The sequence below is a fragment of the Schistocerca cancellata genome, chromosome 5, assembly GCF_023864275.1.
Source record: "Schistocerca cancellata isolate TAMUIC-IGC-003103 chromosome 5, iqSchCanc2.1, whole genome shotgun sequence".
In the NCBI taxonomy this organism is placed as follows: domain Eukaryota; kingdom Metazoa; phylum Arthropoda; class Insecta; order Orthoptera; family Acrididae; genus Schistocerca; species Schistocerca cancellata.
The window spans coordinates 268,470,261-268,489,462 of NC_064630.1; the positions used below are offsets into that span (position 1 = coordinate 268,470,261).

The following is a 19,202-nucleotide window of genomic DNA, read 5'->3' on the forward strand; positions in this document are numbered from 1 at the left end:
TGTTTGTCTAGTGCAATGATATTTTAGATGGCTTATTTTTATGCTGTGCACTGTATATTACACATATCACACGAATTTAAGAACTCTGGCACATTTTGACCTTTTTTCATGGAACCAAGGTAGCCTACTTCAGCTTTTGCGAGGTCTTTCTAATACCTGCTGTTATTAATTCGTTTTTGATAGAAATACTGCTGTTGTGGATCATTTTGGGAGTGTTCTAGAATTTCAGTTTAAGTAATGAACGTCAGTATTCATTAAAATATGTTTCTTTGAAATAAGTTGTATATTATTAATCTTTAGCAACTAAAGGAAGATTTGAAAGTGTGTGTGAAATGCTCCATCGTTACTTGCACTCTACGTTTCCCGTGACGTACAGTGACAGGCAACTGCCGCCAAGAAGGAATTTTTTTCTAAAAGCATTTATTATATGTGCAGATATCTTACCCTTCTTCGTAATAGCGCAAAATGTTCCCTATCGATATTGCGGAATACTTTTTCAAGATCAATAAAACCTAAAATAATCTTCCTGTTGAACTTTCTTTCTGTTTACGTCCTTTACCTTAAAAACGGTGTTCATTGTTCATCTGCCTTTTCTACATCCATTTTGTTGCTGAATTAATAAGTTCCCTGATACCATATTCCATTTACTGCACTGCGGTGTTTAATCTTGTAAATAATGTCCTAACGTTTGAGCAGCGACCGTACAGCTATATATTTCTTGTGCAGAAAAAACGCTGCCCATTGAGTTCTGACTGTAAAGGCTCTATGTGGCAGCCATTATGGCCAGTGCTATCTGCATGGGTTCAGCAACCAGGTCACGGACGCCTCAAACGTACAGAACTCAAAACCGCCTCGGATCAGAGTATTGCCAACGGAGGCATGAAACTGACTGGCTCCTCACGTTTTTCTGCGCTTGTTAAACAAAACCACGGAAGAGTCACGTCTAAAAGCAGTTTGCTTTCTTTGATAGAACACAAATGTTCCGAGAAGCTGACAAGGCAGCGTTGTAACTACACAGAGGAAGACAAGAAGCGTTTTACTTGCACTTGAGCTCATAGCATTACTTCTTTGTAAGAGGTTAGAACGGCGTTATATAACGGAAGATCTCGTCACAGAAGGGCAGTCAAAACCATGAGGGCGCACCTATTTCTTATAACTGGTGAGTTCCAGCGCAGTAAAACTCATTACTGTCTCAATGTGGAAAATTGTTACAGGAAGACTGTGTGCTAGTGTCCGTATCGACAATAGGCGCTTGCAGCGTCACTAGGAACTCCATTTCTGATTTTGGTGTAAAATCTAATTAATGTATAAAAGATATAATGAGAGAGCAAGCTATTTTCGTTATTTGTATTTTTATTGACGATAAGTATGCTATAACACCTTAGTGTCTGTACTGGACATCGCGTTCTGCGCTTTGCCAGCAGACCTTAGCAGAGTTTTACGCAATAAGTGAATAGATAAATAAGGTTATTTGTTCAACTAATATGCCATAAACATGAAAAGTTACAACTTATTCTGTCTCTTCAAAACTGATGAGGTACACAATCTGGTGGGCGTTAATAATTCCCCTTTTCAGTAATTACACATTTACAGGTAACAGAGTACCATGGAAAGTGATGAACACAATACATCAGTGGAGTAGAACTCCAATAGAAGACAAAATGAGGCTCAGTTTCACCATAAGAAAGATGAACGTAGATATTTTACAGATAAACCTCGCGAGAGTAGGTGTATGGTATTGTATTCCTTTGGACAGCGGAAGAATTCTGGGAACGAGATTTCTTCTAATTAAAATCTCATAAAAGACGCTACTGTGACCAGTTCTAGAGAATTGTTCCAGCGTTTGAAGCCGTATGAAGTAGGCATTACAGCAGGCTCAGAACGAGTTCAGGAACGTGCTGTTGAACCGTAACAGTTCCGTATAACATTTATGAAAGTCTAGCAGATACTCGAAGAACTGAAATGAATCATTAAAAAAAAGACGATGTTGTTTGCTTGAAAACATATTGGGTAAATTTATAGGATTGATATTCGAGGAAAACCGTTTGATATTTCTGCTCCCTCCAACTCCTCGAGAAACGCGTGCTTGAACATAAATGCATATTTTTGCCAAACCAGCAGGCTGTACTGTTGTAACTGACGACTGCCGTCTATGCAATGTCCTCGGTACGTTGCAAGTGTCAGTGGTGGTCAGAATAGTGTTCTATAAAGCTTGACTGCGTTATGTTGGAACTGAGTGAAATTGTGTTTTTGTTGTTTCCATATTATTGTTCAGCCGTTGTACTAAAACTTTCTGGACGGTTTGACGATGAAGCAAGATCGAAATTCCTTCTGTCTATTCGGACATGGTGACGTGAGGATGCTTCAGCTGTCACTGTCGATGAAAATGATACGTCTATAATCTCGCACAAAGTGTATAATCTATCCTGTAATGAGCAGTATTTTCGACAATAGGTGTACTTTTTTAAGTCAAATACCAGTTAATTGGTGCTTTCAATGAGCTCTTGGCGTTGCACCTTTAAAATCTGTGAAAGTCTCGAGAATGGTACTGTCTTCTGTGGCTGTACGTCTGGAGGATCTGTGAGCTATGAAGCTCAATGTCACTATAAGAAACGTGAACAGAGATACTATATGGATAGAGCTCGCGAGAGTAAATGTGTGGGATTGTCTTCCTTTGGACAATGGAAATATATTGAGATCGCTAAGTGCTGTTCGTGATTTCGGTCATTCGATTCTGGACAAAGTTTTCCAGCAGTTTGAATCACTTTGTTTCCGACGTAAACCAATCCCTCAATCGCTCAACTCAGTTGTATTTCTAAGATCATAGTTATAACTTCGCAGAAGCAGCATGCAAGTCTGCGACTATCGCAAATAAATGTAAACGTGGCAGAGTAGTCCTTTTCGTCAACGAAAGTCTCGTCTAGTTACAAATAGACGAACAACAACTACTTTCAGAGGTTTGTGATATAATTGACGGGTCAAGAAACACGTTCGGAAGGGTTGCAGAAGATGTGCAGTCAGTTAACTGTCAGGCATAAACACTGAATATTTCCACAGGATTTCTGAAGCATTTCTGACAAACGCAGGTATGTTTACATCAATAAGGGCGTGCGTGTGGGAAGACTTTTGGTGACCAAAGTTGCAAAAGGTCTTGATAGCGAGGTCCGCTGTTACGACTTACACTGCCCTCCACATGATGGCTTAGGATTGTTGGCAGATGGAGCTTGCTGGTGAAGCAATGTAACAGCAGATTCTTCCAGCTTTCCAGAGGTATCTGCCATCACATGTTTATACAATTCCCTTAAATTGCTGGTTCAGAGTTAACATTCGACGGCGTCTCAAATTCTCTGTAGCTGTCAGTGCATCTGAAAATATTATAGTGGTGTTAATAAGCCTTAACATAGGACCTAACAAATTTGAACAAAAGCAAATGAGAGACAATACTCATAAATCTACTAGAGGAGTATAGAGGTAATATAACTAGAGTTACAGGAGCATAAATAGTTCATGGGGAAATTTCATGTGCTGAATATAATACAAGAAGAATAATTAGATTTATTTAAAAAATATAACAGTTGGTCTCTGCGTTGAAGATGATCGCCACGCTTAACACACTTCTACAAGGGAATGTCAACGGAAACACTGGGATGGGAACTGCAGAAGGCATACAACTATGTATGGAGAACTTAGTTAAAATTTTTATCGTAATATGAGTGATTTTGTAACAGTTTTGCTGTAATATAACGTGGTTTGTTAGAATTTCACTGCATTAAGAGGTATTTTTATAAAATTTTGCTGTAATGAGTAATTTTTTTCAATTTTGATGTAAGAGGGGCATTTTGTAACAATTTTACTGTAATGTAGAACATTTTGTTACAATTTCATCGGTAGCAGGAGCGGCTCTGTTCCAATTTTGCTGTAATGCATGCATTTTGATACAATTCTGCTGTAACGTGGCGTCATTTGTTACAATTTTGTCGTAACATGGTGATGTATAATGTAATTTGTGAAGTTAAAGATGTCTGGGAATGTGACGAACTTACAGAGCAAACATGTAAATGTAACCTGGTTGGATTGTAGCAGGATCTAATTCTAGAACCCGTTCGGTTCGAATCAGCAGCAGGACTCATATCTAGTTAGATATGCAACGTTCTGTTAATGTAGATATGAAAATGTAAACTGGTTGGAAGGCTGTTATACGTCTTAATTCCACATTCTGAGCATTCACAATTACAGCCTACCTGTCGAAACTCACGCTGCGTTCAGAAGCTGAATATCTCTGAGTCACAAATTTACGTGTCTATTCCAACTGTCAGGGACGTGACAACATGTAAATGCACTACTTCGGGAATGTGACGATGTCTCTGTAACAGTTGTGCACTACTTTGGGAATGTGATGGTGTCTCTGTAACTGTTGTGTCTCTGTAACAGCTACTTAACATACCATAGATAAAGTTAATACCCTTTCATAGAGACACTACAATGTCACTGACTTTGAAGAGCAGTTGAATGCTGATACTTGAAAGCATGGCAACGATCGTTTCCCAACTATACAAATGTGTACTATTAGTGATCGGTACACTATTTCATCAAAGTGTTACGCAGTGTCCACTGCATGACAGCAAAAGTCAGTCACCGACAATTACTTTTGCGAGTTACACCACTGGTGGTACCATGTGTGTCTTGTAATGTTATAGACCAAATCTCCAAGTATATTGATAACACGTGGTATATATGTAAACAAGAAATGTCTATGAGATAGATTTTTGGTACTACAGGAATGCGATAGGAAGATGTTTGATAACTGTCAACTCTTGGATGAAACTGCGAAAAGCTGTACTAGAAAATCTAACTCTTCGACCTTTTTTTTCATGCCCGTACATATTTAAGGACAGTTTTGGGAATTATTTATCAAAATTCTTAAAGATTTGTCCGGAAACATTAAACATACATGGCACTACTAATGCTTAAGTCACAAACTATATTATTCTTAGAATGAGATTTCCACTCTGCAGCGGAGTGTGCGATGATATGAAACTTACTGGCAGATTAAAACTGTGTGCCGAACCGAGAGTCGAACTCGGGACCTTTGCCTTTCGCAGGCAAGTGCTCTACCTCTGCGCTACCCAAGCACGACTCACACCATCTCCTCACAGCTTTACTTCTGCCAGTTATATTATTTGTGTTGATAACTGACTTTTTTGGTGTCATCTGAAGAGCGAGGTGCCAAGGCAAGGGTGGCTCCTCGTGACAAAACCAGAAGTAAACATAGTCACTGTCAGATGCAGAGCTGACGTTGACATACCCAGAAGTGTATCCATACGCCACCACACCAAAAAATGGTTCAAATGGCTCTGAGCACTATGGGACTTAACATCTATGGTCATCAGTCCCCTAGAACTTAGAACTACTTAAACATAACTAACCTAAGGACATCACACAACACCCAGTCATCACGAGGCAGAGAAAATCTCTGACCGCGCCGGGAATCGAACCCGGGAACCCGGGCGCGGGAAGCGAGAACGCTACCGCACGACCACGAGCTGCGGACCCCGCCACCACACCAGCTTGCTTTCTTATGTGTGAGTGATGTACTGTTTAGCCCAGTTAGCAGGCATTGCCGAAGATGACAGCATCATCTTTCTACTCACTCATCAGTGGGATAGTTCTATCAGACAGAGCTCTGCGTAAAACTTTACAGTCAGTTGTACTCTGTGAGAAGAGATTAGCACCTTGTTTGTATCAAATTACACATTAATATTCAGTGGCAGTAATAAACATTGGATTGTATCAAAGTTAAGTGTTTTGTCTTGTTATGTTATAAAAAAGTGATGTAATATTTTATGTGTTGTACTATGAACTTAGCCTCCTCCAGGAGTAAAGCTAAAAACCTACCAATGTGCCGATGAGTATTATTTCATCCAGCTCAAGAAGTGTCGAGGACTCTCGTCGTTTATATAGACTGTTATCGCCTGATCACGAAGTTGGTGGTGTGTATACAGTGTATGGATGCATAGACCGTCCTGTTTATTTTGGATTTTTCCGTGTCTCATACAAAGTATTTAACCATATCTGAGCCACCAAAGGAAATGTCTCTAAATGAAGCTGGTCAGTTTCAGACGCAGCTGACTGAACGGCTGCTGCTCGGTCTCCAACAGATGACTAAGGTACTATCGCAGCAAGCAACACCGCCCGTTGCTGCACCCGAGTTTCGCCCGTTTTATAGTAACGAAGAGGATCTGGTCAGAGTATTGAACGGAAATGTACGCCCACTTCGCCGCATACAATGTTACAGGTATGCTTTTTTCCTTCCAACGGTCGGAACCGAAGTGTTCCAATTTTCGTCCAGTAACTGCCATTTATGAGAACTTGTCTGCTGCTTGATGAACGTTTTGAAACTCAGGTTCACGTTGCTGCAGCAAAGATTTAAATATTTTCAGCTCAAGAACTAGCCTACATAAAACTTAAAACAGTGGATTGTCGAACTTAGAGTGCTAACAAGACATTGGAGATTTATTGTTCTTGTGGACTCAGCTAAAGTGACGTCATGCTACGTGATGTCATCACTCAGAAGGTGTCAGTTGCACGCATTCGTATTGCTATTCTAAAATTGGCATATCATGATCTGAAAACAGTTCCGTTTATTGTGGAATCTCGAACTACTGTAGACTCAACTGAAGCAGAATTTGAAGCTTCATGTATTTCTGTTGTTAAAAGTGCAGACGACACAGTACAAAGTTCATGCTAATGTTAAAGTGATTAAAACATGGCTCAGACTAAAATTAAATGTACAGCTAAAAACTTTCAGTCTCCTGGTTCACGAGGTGTAGGTACTACAGAACATAGTGAGAAAGTCTTGTTCTCAGTGCTTTCAGGATCATGACAGGAAAGCTTGTCTCTGTCATGATGCAAAATGTTTCCAGTGTGGTAGGCAAGGTCATTTGCAAACAGCGTGTTTACAAGGCAGTAACGGCTTGGACCACAGCCAGCATTGAGAGGGCCCACGGCTTTGGTGAAGCTATCAACAAGTGTACGTCGTGTCAGCAGTGCTTTTAGAGGCGGCGTAAGTGAAAGCTCACATTTATGTATCTCAGAAATATTCTGCTGTAATACAGACGTAGCAGAAAAAACTTTTTGTCTAATTAATAGGGCCTCCAAAGAGAAATTTCAGTTCGACACAGGCGTCTCTGTTTCCCTTAGCAATAAAGACACATATCAAAGACTAGCCGCAGAGGGCTACTTACGTTTTGTCTTCTTATAACGGACGGGAAAATCTAATACTTGGTGTGTGAAGTTTGTCTCAAACTTTTCTAGCAATCACAAAATGTGTTTCGTTTCATGTACTCATATTTGGTTTAGACTTGTTTGATTTTTTCAGCTTGTGCATATAAGATAATCTGTTACAAATCAGTGTCTCAGTGCCTCATGTCAATGTTTAGGACTAGTATAATAAGTGTAGTGAACTACTGAAGCATACACTCCTGGAAATGGAAAAAAGAACACATTGACACCAGTGTGTCAGACCCACCATACTTGCTCCGGACACTGCGAGAGGGCTGTACAAGCAATGATCACACGCACGGCACAGCGGACACACCAGGAACCGCGGTGTTGGCCGTCGAATGGCGCTAGCTGCGCAGCATTTGTGCACCGCCGCCGTCAGTGTCAGCCAGTTAGCCGTGGCATACGGAGCTCCATCGCAGTCTTTAACACTGGTAGCATGCCGCGACAGCGTGGACGTGAACCGTATGTGCAGTTGACGGACTTTGAGCGAGGGCGTATAGTGGGCATGCGGGAGGCCGGGTGGACGTACCGCCGAATTGCTCAACACGTGGGGTGTGAGGTCTCCACAGTACATCGATGTTGTCGCCAGTGGTCGGCGGAAGGTGCACGTGCCCGTCGACCTGGGACCGGACCGCAGCGACGCACGGATGCACGCCAAGACCGTAGGATCCTACGCAGTGCCGTAGGGGACCGCACCGCCACTTCCCAGCAAATTAGGGACACTGTTGCTTCTGGGGTATCGGCGAGGACCATTCGCAACCGTCTCCATGAAGCTGGGCTACGGTCCCGCACACCGTTAGGCCGTCTTCCTCTCACGCCCCAACATCGTGCAGCCCGCCTCCAGTGGTGTCGCGACAGGCGTGAATGGAGGGACGAATGGAGACGTGTCGTCTTCAGCGATGAGAGTCGCTTCTGCCTTGGTGCCAATGATGGTCGTATGCGTGTTTGGCGCCGTGCAGGTGAGCGCCACAATCAGGACTGCATACGACCGAGGCACAGAGGGCCAACACCCGGCATCATGGTGTGGGGAGCGATCTCCTACACTGGCCGTACACCACTGGTGATCGTCGAGGGGACACTGAATAGTGCACGGTACATCCAAACCGTCATCGAACCCATCGTTCTACCATTCCTAGACCGGCAAGGGAACTTGCTGTTCCAACAGGACAATGCACGTCCGCATGTATCCCGTGCCACCCAACGTGCTCTAGAAGGTGTAAGTCAACTACCCTGGCCAGCAAGATCTCCGGATCTGTCCCCCATTGAGCATGTTTGGGACTGGATGAAGCGTCGTCTCACGCGGTCTGCACGTCCAGCACGAACGCTGGTCCAACTGAGGCGCCAGGTGGAAATGGCATGGCAAGCCGTTCCACAGGACTACATCCAGCATCTCTACGATCGTCTCCGTGGGAGAATAGCAGCCTGCATTGCTGCGAAAGGTGGATATACACTGTACTAGTGCCGACATTGTGCATGCTCTGTTGTCTGTGTCTATGTGCCTGTGGTTCTGTCAGTGTGATCATGTGATGTATCTGACCCCAGGAATGTGTCAATAAAGTTTCCCCTTCCTGGGACAATGAATTCACGGTGTTCTTATTTCAATTTCCAGGAGTGTATTTAAGAAAGGATAAAGTTTTGGAAATGCTCGTTACTGTTAAAGACAATGTGCAGCTGCTATTCTATGCAACGCTTGCAATCTATGCACTGTGTGAGCAAGTTGCTCAAGAACTGCAATGATGGGGAGACAATGGCATGATACAACCATTTCTGCAAGTCAGTGGGCGTCACCTTTAGTCATGCTCAAAAATCCACCACAAGATTAACGTCTGTGTGCTGAGTTTAAAGCTACAGTAGATCCACAAACTGTTGTGGATTCGTTTCCTCTCCCACGACCAGAGGAATTAATGGACAGATTGAGAGGGGCTAGTTCTTTTCCAACATCGATTTACATGATGCATACTTACAGTTGCTGCTGGACGGTCAGTACAAGCAATATTTTGTTACCAAAACTCACCTGGTCTGATCCAGTTTCAAAGACTGCATTTAGGAAGTGCTTCAGCTCCTGCCATTTTTCAACGATTCCTGGAACAATTGAGAGCAAAATTCCTTTCTTTTACAAACTATCTGGATAACATTGTTGACACGGATCGAATGTCTGCTGAACGTTTCCGTATATCTGAACTGCTTGTTTCATGTTCTTTCTGTGGCTGGCATAAATTTCCACAAGCGAAAGTGCTGCTTTTTGCATGAAGAATTTGAATATTTAGGACATGTTATAAACGCACAGGGTATTCATCCTGCTAACTTGCACTTGTCTGTGATAAAAGATCTTCCAGCGGACAGTAACATTAAGGAGCAGACATTTCATATTAAACACGTTGCAAATGCTGCACAAATTGCTGCTCCACTGAAATGGCTTAACCAGAAATGTATTCGCCTTGTGTGGTCCAGACACGCATTTCAGCAGTTGAAGAGTGCATTGTTAAGTCATCTATTTTCGAATCGTTTTGATCCAGATAAGCCAGTTGTGTTAGCTGTGGATACATCTTCTTATGGGATTGGAGATGTGCTCTTCCACAGAATTGGTTCTGCTGATAAGCCTGTTGTTTTTGACATGAAAACTCTTAGCAAAGTGAAGTGTAATTCCAGTCAGCTTGAAACAGAAGTGTTGGCCGTTATCTACGGTGTTACCAAGTTCCAGCAATATTCGTACGGTCAAAAGTTCTGTTTGATTACAGATAATTGACTACGTTGGGTTCTGACATTGTCTAACTGTCAATACAAATTGTTGTTCAGGTCCACTGCCCAACACTCAAATGCTGACTTGTTATTTCAGATACCGGTCAGTACCGACACAGCATTTGAGTCATCTGAGAAAATATTTTATCAAATTTGAAAGTCTACAAAAATTTTCTCGGAATTTCCAGTGTATATTCGTAGCAATGCCCTCTGACCCAGTTATGCAGGTTGTTTTGCAATGTGTGGTTTGAAATAAATTCCCACACAGTGGCGTGTAGCTATTTTTCGCATCATCTCATGATACATGCATGGGCATGGGCTGGCGTTCTGCTGTTGCATTCAGAGAATGACTATCTATATCTTATGATTCCTCACACCCTCCAACAGGAAGTTTTGTCTTTGTTGCGTCGAGGTCACTGGAGCATAGTTTGCACAAAACGACTCACCCAGTGTCTTTGTACTTGGTGGGGCATCGATGCTCAGATCGAGGAAATTATCTCTCGTGGCAATTTTGTGTGGTACATCAATCAGCTCTGCTGCAACTCTTTTCAGTGGCTACATCCGTCTGGGCCATAGTAACATGTCCATACTGATTTCACAGTTCCATTCTGAAACATGCAATGGCTGTTGGTGACAGACACATATGGTAAATTTCCTTTTGATGTCCCCAAGACATCCACCACTACTGCAAGTATTGTGCTGACTTTGTCTTCTATGTTTTGTTTTGAAGGTCTTCCTAAGGTCTTAGTCTCAGAAGATGGACCCGATTTTCACAGATTTTGTTCCAACAATGTCATTCATCAGTCACTACTGCACCTTTTCACCCTCAGTCTAATGGTCATCTTTTCACCCTCGTCTAATGGTGAAGCTGAACACTTTATTTGAAAACTCAAAAGTTACATAGAGGAACTCAATTTCTGCCACACGTGCAGCAAGCCTTAAAGATTTTTCTTTCATCCTACTTATTCTTGCCACATGAGGGGAAGTTGCTGGCAGAATTATTACACAGTCATCTCCACCGTACCCTGTTTCATCTTCTGCAGCCACAATGGAAACAATTCCTTCTGACAGGTCAGATAAAGTTTCAGCTTCAGGGTGAATCTTTCTTATACGGTTTTTGGAAGTGTCGGCCTTGGGGGCACGGTATCGTAATAAAAGCTATGAGATATTCGTCTTAAATTGTATAAGGCTCTGACATCACAAGAACCAGTTTCATTTCTATAATGAGTATGTCAGTGATGCTGCTGAAGAATTTTTGCCCGCAGGCCCAGCTTGCTGTTGGGGTTCACAACAATGGTCATTTCCGCCTCTCTGCCAGCCATGGCTGGTACCATTAGGGTGGTGCCCATGGCTGTCAAAGTTGCACCAGTGCCACAGCGGTCATCTCCATCTCTCTGCCAGTTATGCTGGCACCATCCAGCGTGCTGCCCATGGAGATTAATGGCCCACTGCTGCCACTGCCACTGTTGCTGACGTTTCTGGAGTCGGCATCCGTCCTAAGCCTGGATGTCTGTGGGGGCCCCAGCCACAGGACAGACCACAGCATCTGTGTCACTGGATACAGACGTGTACCATATTATTGGTTTTCAGTCAGCGCTCTTTGTAACTCGCAAGCTGGATACCAGAGCGCAGGCAGGGAGATGCCATTGGCTGTACGTCCACTCCCTGTCTACTCATCTGCGTCCTCATTCGGTCCTGTCAACCATCGTCATGTGATTTAGCACTACATAATGATGGTGCAGAAGTTTGGTGGTGAAGAATATGATGCTGTCCAAAGAGCGAGATGACAAGGCTAGTTTGGTACCTTGAGACAAAACTACAAGTAAGCATAATAGCAGTGACGAATATGAGGAGTTGGGATAGAAATATACAAAAAAGTTTCTATACGCCACTCGATTAGTTTGTGTCCTTAACATCTGAGCACCGTACAGCTCAGCCCAGCCAGCAGTTTTCACTGAAGATGACAGCATCGTTTCTCTACCAATCCAGCAGTGTTATAGCTGTGTTACACAGAACTCTGTATAAAGCTTTGTAGTAAACTGTACCCTGTGAAAGAGATTAGTATCTTGTTATGTATCAAGTGATACATTAACGTTCAGTGACAGTAATAATTACTTAAGACATTCCTGTAGACATAGATTGTACCAAAGTTAAGTGTTTCGTCTTGTTCATGTTATAATAAAGTGCACCAATATTTTATGTGTTGTACTATAATCTAGGCATCCTCCAAGTGTACAGCGAAGAACCTACAGGGTGTTTCAAAAATGACCGGTATATTTGAAACGGCAATAAAAACTAAACGAGCAGCGATAGAAATACACCGTTTGTTGCAATATGCTTGGGACAACAGTACGTTTTCAGGTAGACAAACTTTCGAAATTACAGTAGTTACAATTTTCAACAATAGATGGCGCTGCGGTCTGGCAAAATTCTATAGTACGATATTTTCCACATATCCACCATGCGTAGCAATAATATGGCGTAGTCTCTGAATGAAATTACCCGAAACCTTTGACAACGTGTCTGGCGGAATGGCTTCACATGCAGATGAGATGTACTGCTTCAGCTGTTCAATTGTTTCTGGATTCTGGCGGTACACCTGGTCTTTCAAGTGTCACCACAGAAAGAAGTCACAGGGGTTCATGTCTGGCGAATAGGGAGGCCAATCCACGCCGCCTCCTGTATAGCCTCGGATAGCCCAAAGCACTCACACGATCATCGAAATATTCATTCAGGAAATTAAAGACGTCGGCCGTGCGATGTGGCCGGGCACCATCTTGCATAAACCACGAGGCGTTCGCAGTGTCGTCTAAGGCAGTTTGTACCGCCACAAATTCACGAAGAATGTCCATATAGCGTGATACAGTAATCGTTTCGGATCTGAAAAATGGGCCAATGATTCCTTTGGAAGAAATGGCGGCCCAGACCAGTACTTTTTGAGGATGCAGGGACGATGGGACTGCAACATGGGGCTTTTCGGTTCCCCATATGCGCCAGTTCTGTTTATTGACGAAGCCGTCCAGGTAAAAATAAGCTTCGTCAGTAAACCAAATGCTGCCCACATGCATATCGCCGTCATCAATCCTGTGCACTATATCGTTAGCGAATGTCTCTCGTGCAGCAATGGTAGCGGCGCTGAGGGGTTGCCGCGTTTGAATTTTGTATGGATAGAGGTGTAAACTCTGGCGCATGAGACGATACGTGGACGTTGGCGTCATTTGGACCGCAGCTGCAACATGGCGAACGGAAACCCGAGGCCGCTGTTGGATCACCTGCTGCACTAGCTGCGCGTTGCCCTCTGTGGTTGCCGTACGCGGTCGCCCTTCCTTTCCAGCACGTTCATCCGTCACGTTCCCAGTCCGTTGAAATTTTTCAAACAGATCCTTTTTTGTATCGCTTTTCGGTCCTTTGGTTACATTAAACCCCCGTTGAAAACTTCGTCTTGTTGCAACAACACTGTGTTCTAGGCGGTGGAATTCCAACACCAGAAAAATCCTCTGTTCTAAGGAATAAACCATGTTGTCTACAGCACACTTGCACGTTGTGAACAGCACACGCTTACAGCAGAAAGACGACGTACAGAATGGCGCACCCACAGACTGCGTTGTCTTCTATATCTTTCACATCACTTGCAGCGCCATCTGTTGTTGAAAATTGTGACTACTGTAATTTCGAAAGTTTGTCCGCCTGAAAATGTACTGTTGTCCCAAGCATATTGCAACAAACGGTGTATTTCTATCACTGCTCGTTTAGTTTTTATTGCCGTTTCAAATATACCGGTCATTTTTGAAACACCCTGTATGTACCACTGTGCTGACGAGTGTTGTTTCATCTGATGCAACAACTTTTGCTTCATGCAGTAGAAACTACATAACACTTTGATGAAATAGTGTGCTGAACACTAGTAACACACATTTATATAGGAAAGAAATGAGGGTTGCCATGCTTTCAACTATCCTAATTCGAGTACTTTTCAGAGTCACTCAAACTGACAGTGTCTCCATGATACGGCGTTAACTTTATCTTGTAGTACAAAATACCTGTCACCTTCTGCTGATACTTTTAACTTAATTAATAACGCGTTGGCGACTATATGGCAGTTGGCCCCCTACACCGCCATGTTACAGCAAAAAAATAACATAGTACCCCACGTTAAAGTGAAATTGTAACAAAATACCCACTCCAAAAAAAAAAAAAAAAAAATTAGAATATACCAATATTGTTGTTGTGGTCTTCAGTCCTGAGACAGATTTGATGCAGATCTCCATGCTACCCTATCCTGTGCAAGCTTCTTCATCTCCCAGTACTTATTGCAACCTACATCCTTCTGAATCTGCTTAGTGTATTCATCTCTTGATCTCCTTCTACGATTTTTACCGTCCATGCTGCCCTCCAACGCTAAATTTGTGATCAATTGATGCCTCAGAACATGTCCTACCAACTGGTCCCTTTTTTTTGTCAAGTTGTGCCACAAACTCCTCCCCAAATGCAATTGAATGCTTCAACATTAGTTATGTGATATATCCATCTAATCTTCAGCATTCTTCTGCAGCACCACATTTCGAAAGCTTCTATTCTTTTCTGTCCAAACTATTTATCGTCCATGTTTCACTTCCATACATGGCTACACTCCATACAAATACTTTCAGAAACGACTTCTCGACACTTAAATCTGTACTCGATGTTAACAAATTTCTCTTCTTCAGAAACGCTTTCCTTGCCATTGCCAGTCTACATTTTATATCTTCTCTACTTCGACCATCATTAGTTATTTTGCTCCCCAAATAGCAAAACTCCTTTACTACTTTAAGTGTCTCATTTCCTAATCTAATTCCCTCAGCATCACCTGACTTAATTCGACTACATTCCATTATCCTCGTTTTGCTTTTGTTGGTGTTAATCTTATATCCTCCTTTCAAGACACAGTCCATTCCATTCAACTGCTCTTCCATGTCCTTTGCTGTTTCTGACAGAATTACAATGTCATCGGCGAACCTCAAAGTTTTTATTTCTTCTTCATGGATTTTAATACCTACTCCGAATTTTTATTTTGTTTCCTTCACTGCTTGCTTAATATACAGATTGAATAACATCGGGGAGTGACTACAACCCTGTATCACTCCCTTCCCAACCACTGCTTCCCTTTCATGTTTCTCGACTCTTATAACTGCCATCTGGTTTCTGTACAAATTGTAAATAGCCTTTTGCTCCCTGTATTATACCCCTGCCACCTTTAGAATATGAAAGAGAGTATTCCAGTCAACATTGTCAAAAGCTTTCTCTAAGTCTACAAATGCTAGAAATGTAGGTTTGCCTTTCCTGAATCTTTATTCTAAGGTAAGTATATATACCAATAAGAATATATACCAGTATAATATACCAATATGTTACAGAAAAATTTTAACAAACTGCGCCATACTACAGCGAGATTGTAACAAATTGCCCATCTGTTACAGCAAAATTATAAACAAATTGAATCAAATAGAAGGAAAAACCATTAGGATGGGTGACCATCTTGGATTTATACTTAGTGCGAGTGGCCATCTTGCATTCTAAAATCAACACAAATGATCTAGCTCCACTATGATGTCAAAGGAAACTTAATAGGAGATGGGAAATCAAATAACCATGCAGACTGCATCAATCGTGGAATGTTAATGAGCTGTAAATATCTCCTTCAACCATTACAGAGACGTCATCACGGCCCCGAAAGGGTGCATTTCCATGTTTTTGTGTTCCTGATGATTGAAATACTTGTAATTGGACATGACAAGGAGTTATTCAACCTTTGAACATGGTGCGCATTTCCATCGGTTGGCTATGGTGTGAATACTGAAACTGTGTAATAAAGATATATTTTTATGGCGATAAGGAATGGAGTAAGGCTCACAGGGTAATAAATTATAGCAACAAGGAAAAGGGTAGCCTGTATTTGGTAATAAAGTTTGGTGAAAAGGTAAATAAATTGGGTAATATATTGTAGTGATTAGGAAAAGGGTAGTACTAATAGGGTGATAAATTGTTACAGTAAGGATAATAAATCTGATACTAAATAAACACTGTATAACAGCTCAAGTGGCCTTGAGGGAAAGAGGGGAGGGGGAGGGCGTTTGGGATGATGTTGAAACTGACAGGTAGGGGACAGATGCTGAAAATCAAGGGAGGGGAAGAGGAGGGGAAGATAACAATGGCAAGTCATAGATCACTGGATCAGAACTGTACCCCTTTGCTTACATGACACTCTCTTCCCCCTTTTTCATGATAATACAGAACCAGCTGCCCTTTTTTGCACTCTTTCAATTTCCTCTGTAAATCCCCCCTCATAAGATTCCCGTACCGCACGCCTATATGCCAGAACACGACGCACAAGTGTAGTATAGATAGTTCCTTTAGCAGATTTATTGCATTATATTGCATTTCTACCAAAAAATTGTCTTTGGCGCGTCTTCCTTATAACATTTTCTATGTGATGTTTTCAGTTAAGTTTCGTGTATATGTAATCCCTGATATTTAATTGGCAATCTTTAAATTTATGTGATGTATCTTCTTAACTGAAATTTAACAGATTCTTTTTTTTTTAGTACTAGTGTTTAGGACCTCACGCTGTTTACTGTTCTGATCAGCTGCCACTTTTCACACCATGCAGATATCTTGTCTAATTTATTACAGAATATAATTTAAATGATTGCAGCCTAAGGAATGCAGCACCATTGTAATTAATGGACCGTAATATTGTAACAAAACAACTAACATAGCCATATAAATCCTAAAAAGATCTAGGTTGGTAAAGATATGTATTCTGGACAGATTATGTGGTGTCTTTCAAATGGGATGGTAGCATACATCAAGTTTTCTGCAATCATATGTGAGACTCACTTCGTAGAAATTCGTAGATTATGGCAGGACCCTCTGGAGAGCATGACCAGGAGCTGTTTTTACGTGCCTTAGCGCAACACATCATGAACACCCGGCAGCAGAATTAAAACTAGGTAATCGCTCCCTAAGTCTTGGATGGAAGATTGCAAGAAAATGCTACAGCCTGAACATATAGTGTATTAGACATGGTGCTCATGTTATGTGCTTCAAAGGACAGTGTAAAAATTTCCTCTTCCCTCGCTGAGACATAGCTGGGATTTATGATCAACTGGTGATGAAAGTCTTGTAGGACCATCCAATAATCAGTTATCACTCTAATGCAGTGATGTCGAAGTGCACCTTGTGTGGGAATATTTTGACTAAATGTCATAAATAGTACAGAGGGTGTATGGCTTCTTCAGCCACATACCGTAATTAAAAACCTGAAGCTGATAATTATAAGACGTAACTGTCTTCTGTGAGTGAATTGAAATGTCTGTTATCGATCATTATTGCTGATTTCCAACTTGCGTCCCTCATACAACGGGAAAAGCTAGACAACTTGTACACTGTAAAACTTTTTCTTTTTGTTTCTTGTAGCCGCGACTGCGACGTTGGTGCTGGCAGACAGTGGAGAACATCACAATGCACATCTGGAACATCATCGACACCACCACCACCGCCACCACAACTTCCACAGTGATGACACGGTACCTGTGGACCATAGGCAGCGAGTTGATAAGGTTCCTCAGATCATGCACATAATACCTGCTGAACACTCGTCGTACGAAGACACTTTACCACCCTACCACAAGTCCCCCAATTATGCCGTTCCAAACGTGGAGGACGACACACCTTCCGATACATCCAACGACTGTGCTCACGAGCTCAAGCAGCCGTGCCCTGAAGTATGTAGTCTGCTGTTTGAACCAGTGCTCGCTGAGTGCGACGATGGGGAGGAGGTCAAATTCCCCAACTGCTGTGCGCTTCACATGGCAAACTGCAAGAAACACAAAAGTAAGTAGGCCCTATTGCCTATGTTGACAGTTCATCAATAATAAGCTGCGACATCAAGGAAATAATATTTCATTTTATATTGCAGATTGCACTTTATCAGACAAAAAAGAAATCCAGCCGGTCCTCAATCAATACTGAGACCAGTCACTTCAAGACTATGAAACTGAAGAAGCTGCAGCCCAGCCATCCAACACACTTCGACAAATTTGTGATATTACTTTGTTTAGTAATGAGAATGGAAATATAAGAGCATTCGTTCTTTTGACGGGATGTGTATTTCGTATTCGCTATAAAACATAATGAAGTGTCAATGACTTTTACACCTATTGACGATAGTTAGAAATTCTCATTATGTAGGTCGTTTTAATATTTGGTACCACCAAGCAACAAAAATGATAGGCCTACAGCCATTGCAGTAACAGCTCTGGTACAGACTGTTAAGATACGCTATGTCGACGCATTTGATCGCTGTCTGTTGGTGGTCGGGTAATGGCATAGGAAATCATTCTCCGTTTCACTTCTGGACAACCAAAACTGACAAGCAACGGTAACATCCAGAATTATTTTGTCAGGGCTACAGTATATAGCACTTGATGTGAACCTCTGTCTACGGCACGTTGGACGATACTGAGATAAGCACAGGTGCACGAACACTGGCTTGTTTTTTTGCTTTACGTTTTGACCTTCTAAGGTCCACGTGAGTTCGGATAAGCTTCTTTTATTCTGCTTTTTTTGTCCAATATTATTTAGTTCTCATCTTCTGTCTAGTACCCAGCTCCGCAGAAACTGAATGCCCTCCGGAGGTAATGGACCTAGATGATCGATAGAGGGAGTGCTCTCGCCCAACACTGCACTCGCAGCGCAAGCGCGCCACTCGTCTCACCGCATGAGTGCATTGGCTCATAGTGTTCCTTGTGGCCGATATAAATACGACTGCCAAGCGACCGTTCAGACACCTCCCTTACATCTTCTCCAATACGCCGATGGCACCGCCTTCCGTGCCCTCGCCGAAACCCTGCAATGCTCCCAGCACCTTCTCCAATCCAGTCTTGAGCGGTTCACCACTTGGTGTAACCAGTGGCTGCTCAAGGTCAATCCTTCCAAAACCCAGGCGATCATTGTAGGCAAAACCAACCCTTCCTTCCACCTCCTAGATTATTATCTCACTGTCTACGGCCGTCCAATCAACCTCACCCCCACCCTCAAGTACCTTGGCGTCACGCTTAACCGTCGCCTCTCCTGGATCCCCCATCTCTGGACGATCCAAGCGAAGGCGCACTCCCGACTCCGCCTCCTCAAGTTCCTTT

General features: G+C 42.4%; 1 protein-coding gene across 3 annotated transcripts; it reads left to right on the forward strand.

Moving 5' to 3' along the window:
* The first annotated feature begins 883 nt into the window (after positions 1-883).
* Positions 884-18,116, forward strand: LOC126188100 (uncharacterized). 3 transcript variants are annotated; one of them, XM_049929563.1, is made up of 4 exons: positions 884-1,159; positions 6,114-6,295; positions 17,479-17,895; positions 17,981-18,116. In XM_049929563.1, the coding sequence occupies exons 2-4, from the start codon at positions 6,262-6,264 to the stop codon at positions 18,031-18,033; spliced, it is 504 nt and encodes a 167-aa protein (XP_049785520.1). In that variant the 5' UTR covers positions 884-1,159; positions 6,114-6,261; the 3' UTR covers positions 18,034-18,116. The 3 variants fall into 3 exon arrangements, with proteins under 3 accessions (XP_049785520.1, XP_049785522.1, XP_049785521.1); XM_049929564.1 differs by lacking the exon at positions 884-1,159 and adding an exon at positions 5,939-5,990; XM_049929565.1 differs by lacking the exon at positions 6,114-6,295.
* The last annotated feature ends 1,086 nt before the right edge of the window (positions 18,117-19,202 follow it).

Bases quoted from the DNA above. Each gene is read 5' to 3' on its own strand.
- LOC126188100 (XM_049929563.1), top strand. From the start codon at position 6,262: ATGTACGCCCACTTCGCCGCATACAATGTTACAG. The intron at 6,296-17,478 runs GTATGCTTTTTT...TGTTTCTTGTAG, and splicing joins CGCCGCATACAATGTTACAG to CCGCGACTGCGACGTTGGTG. The intron at 17,896-17,980 runs GTAAGTAGGCCC...TTTATATTGCAG, and splicing joins AAACTGCAAGAAACACAAAA to ATTGCACTTTATCAGACAAA.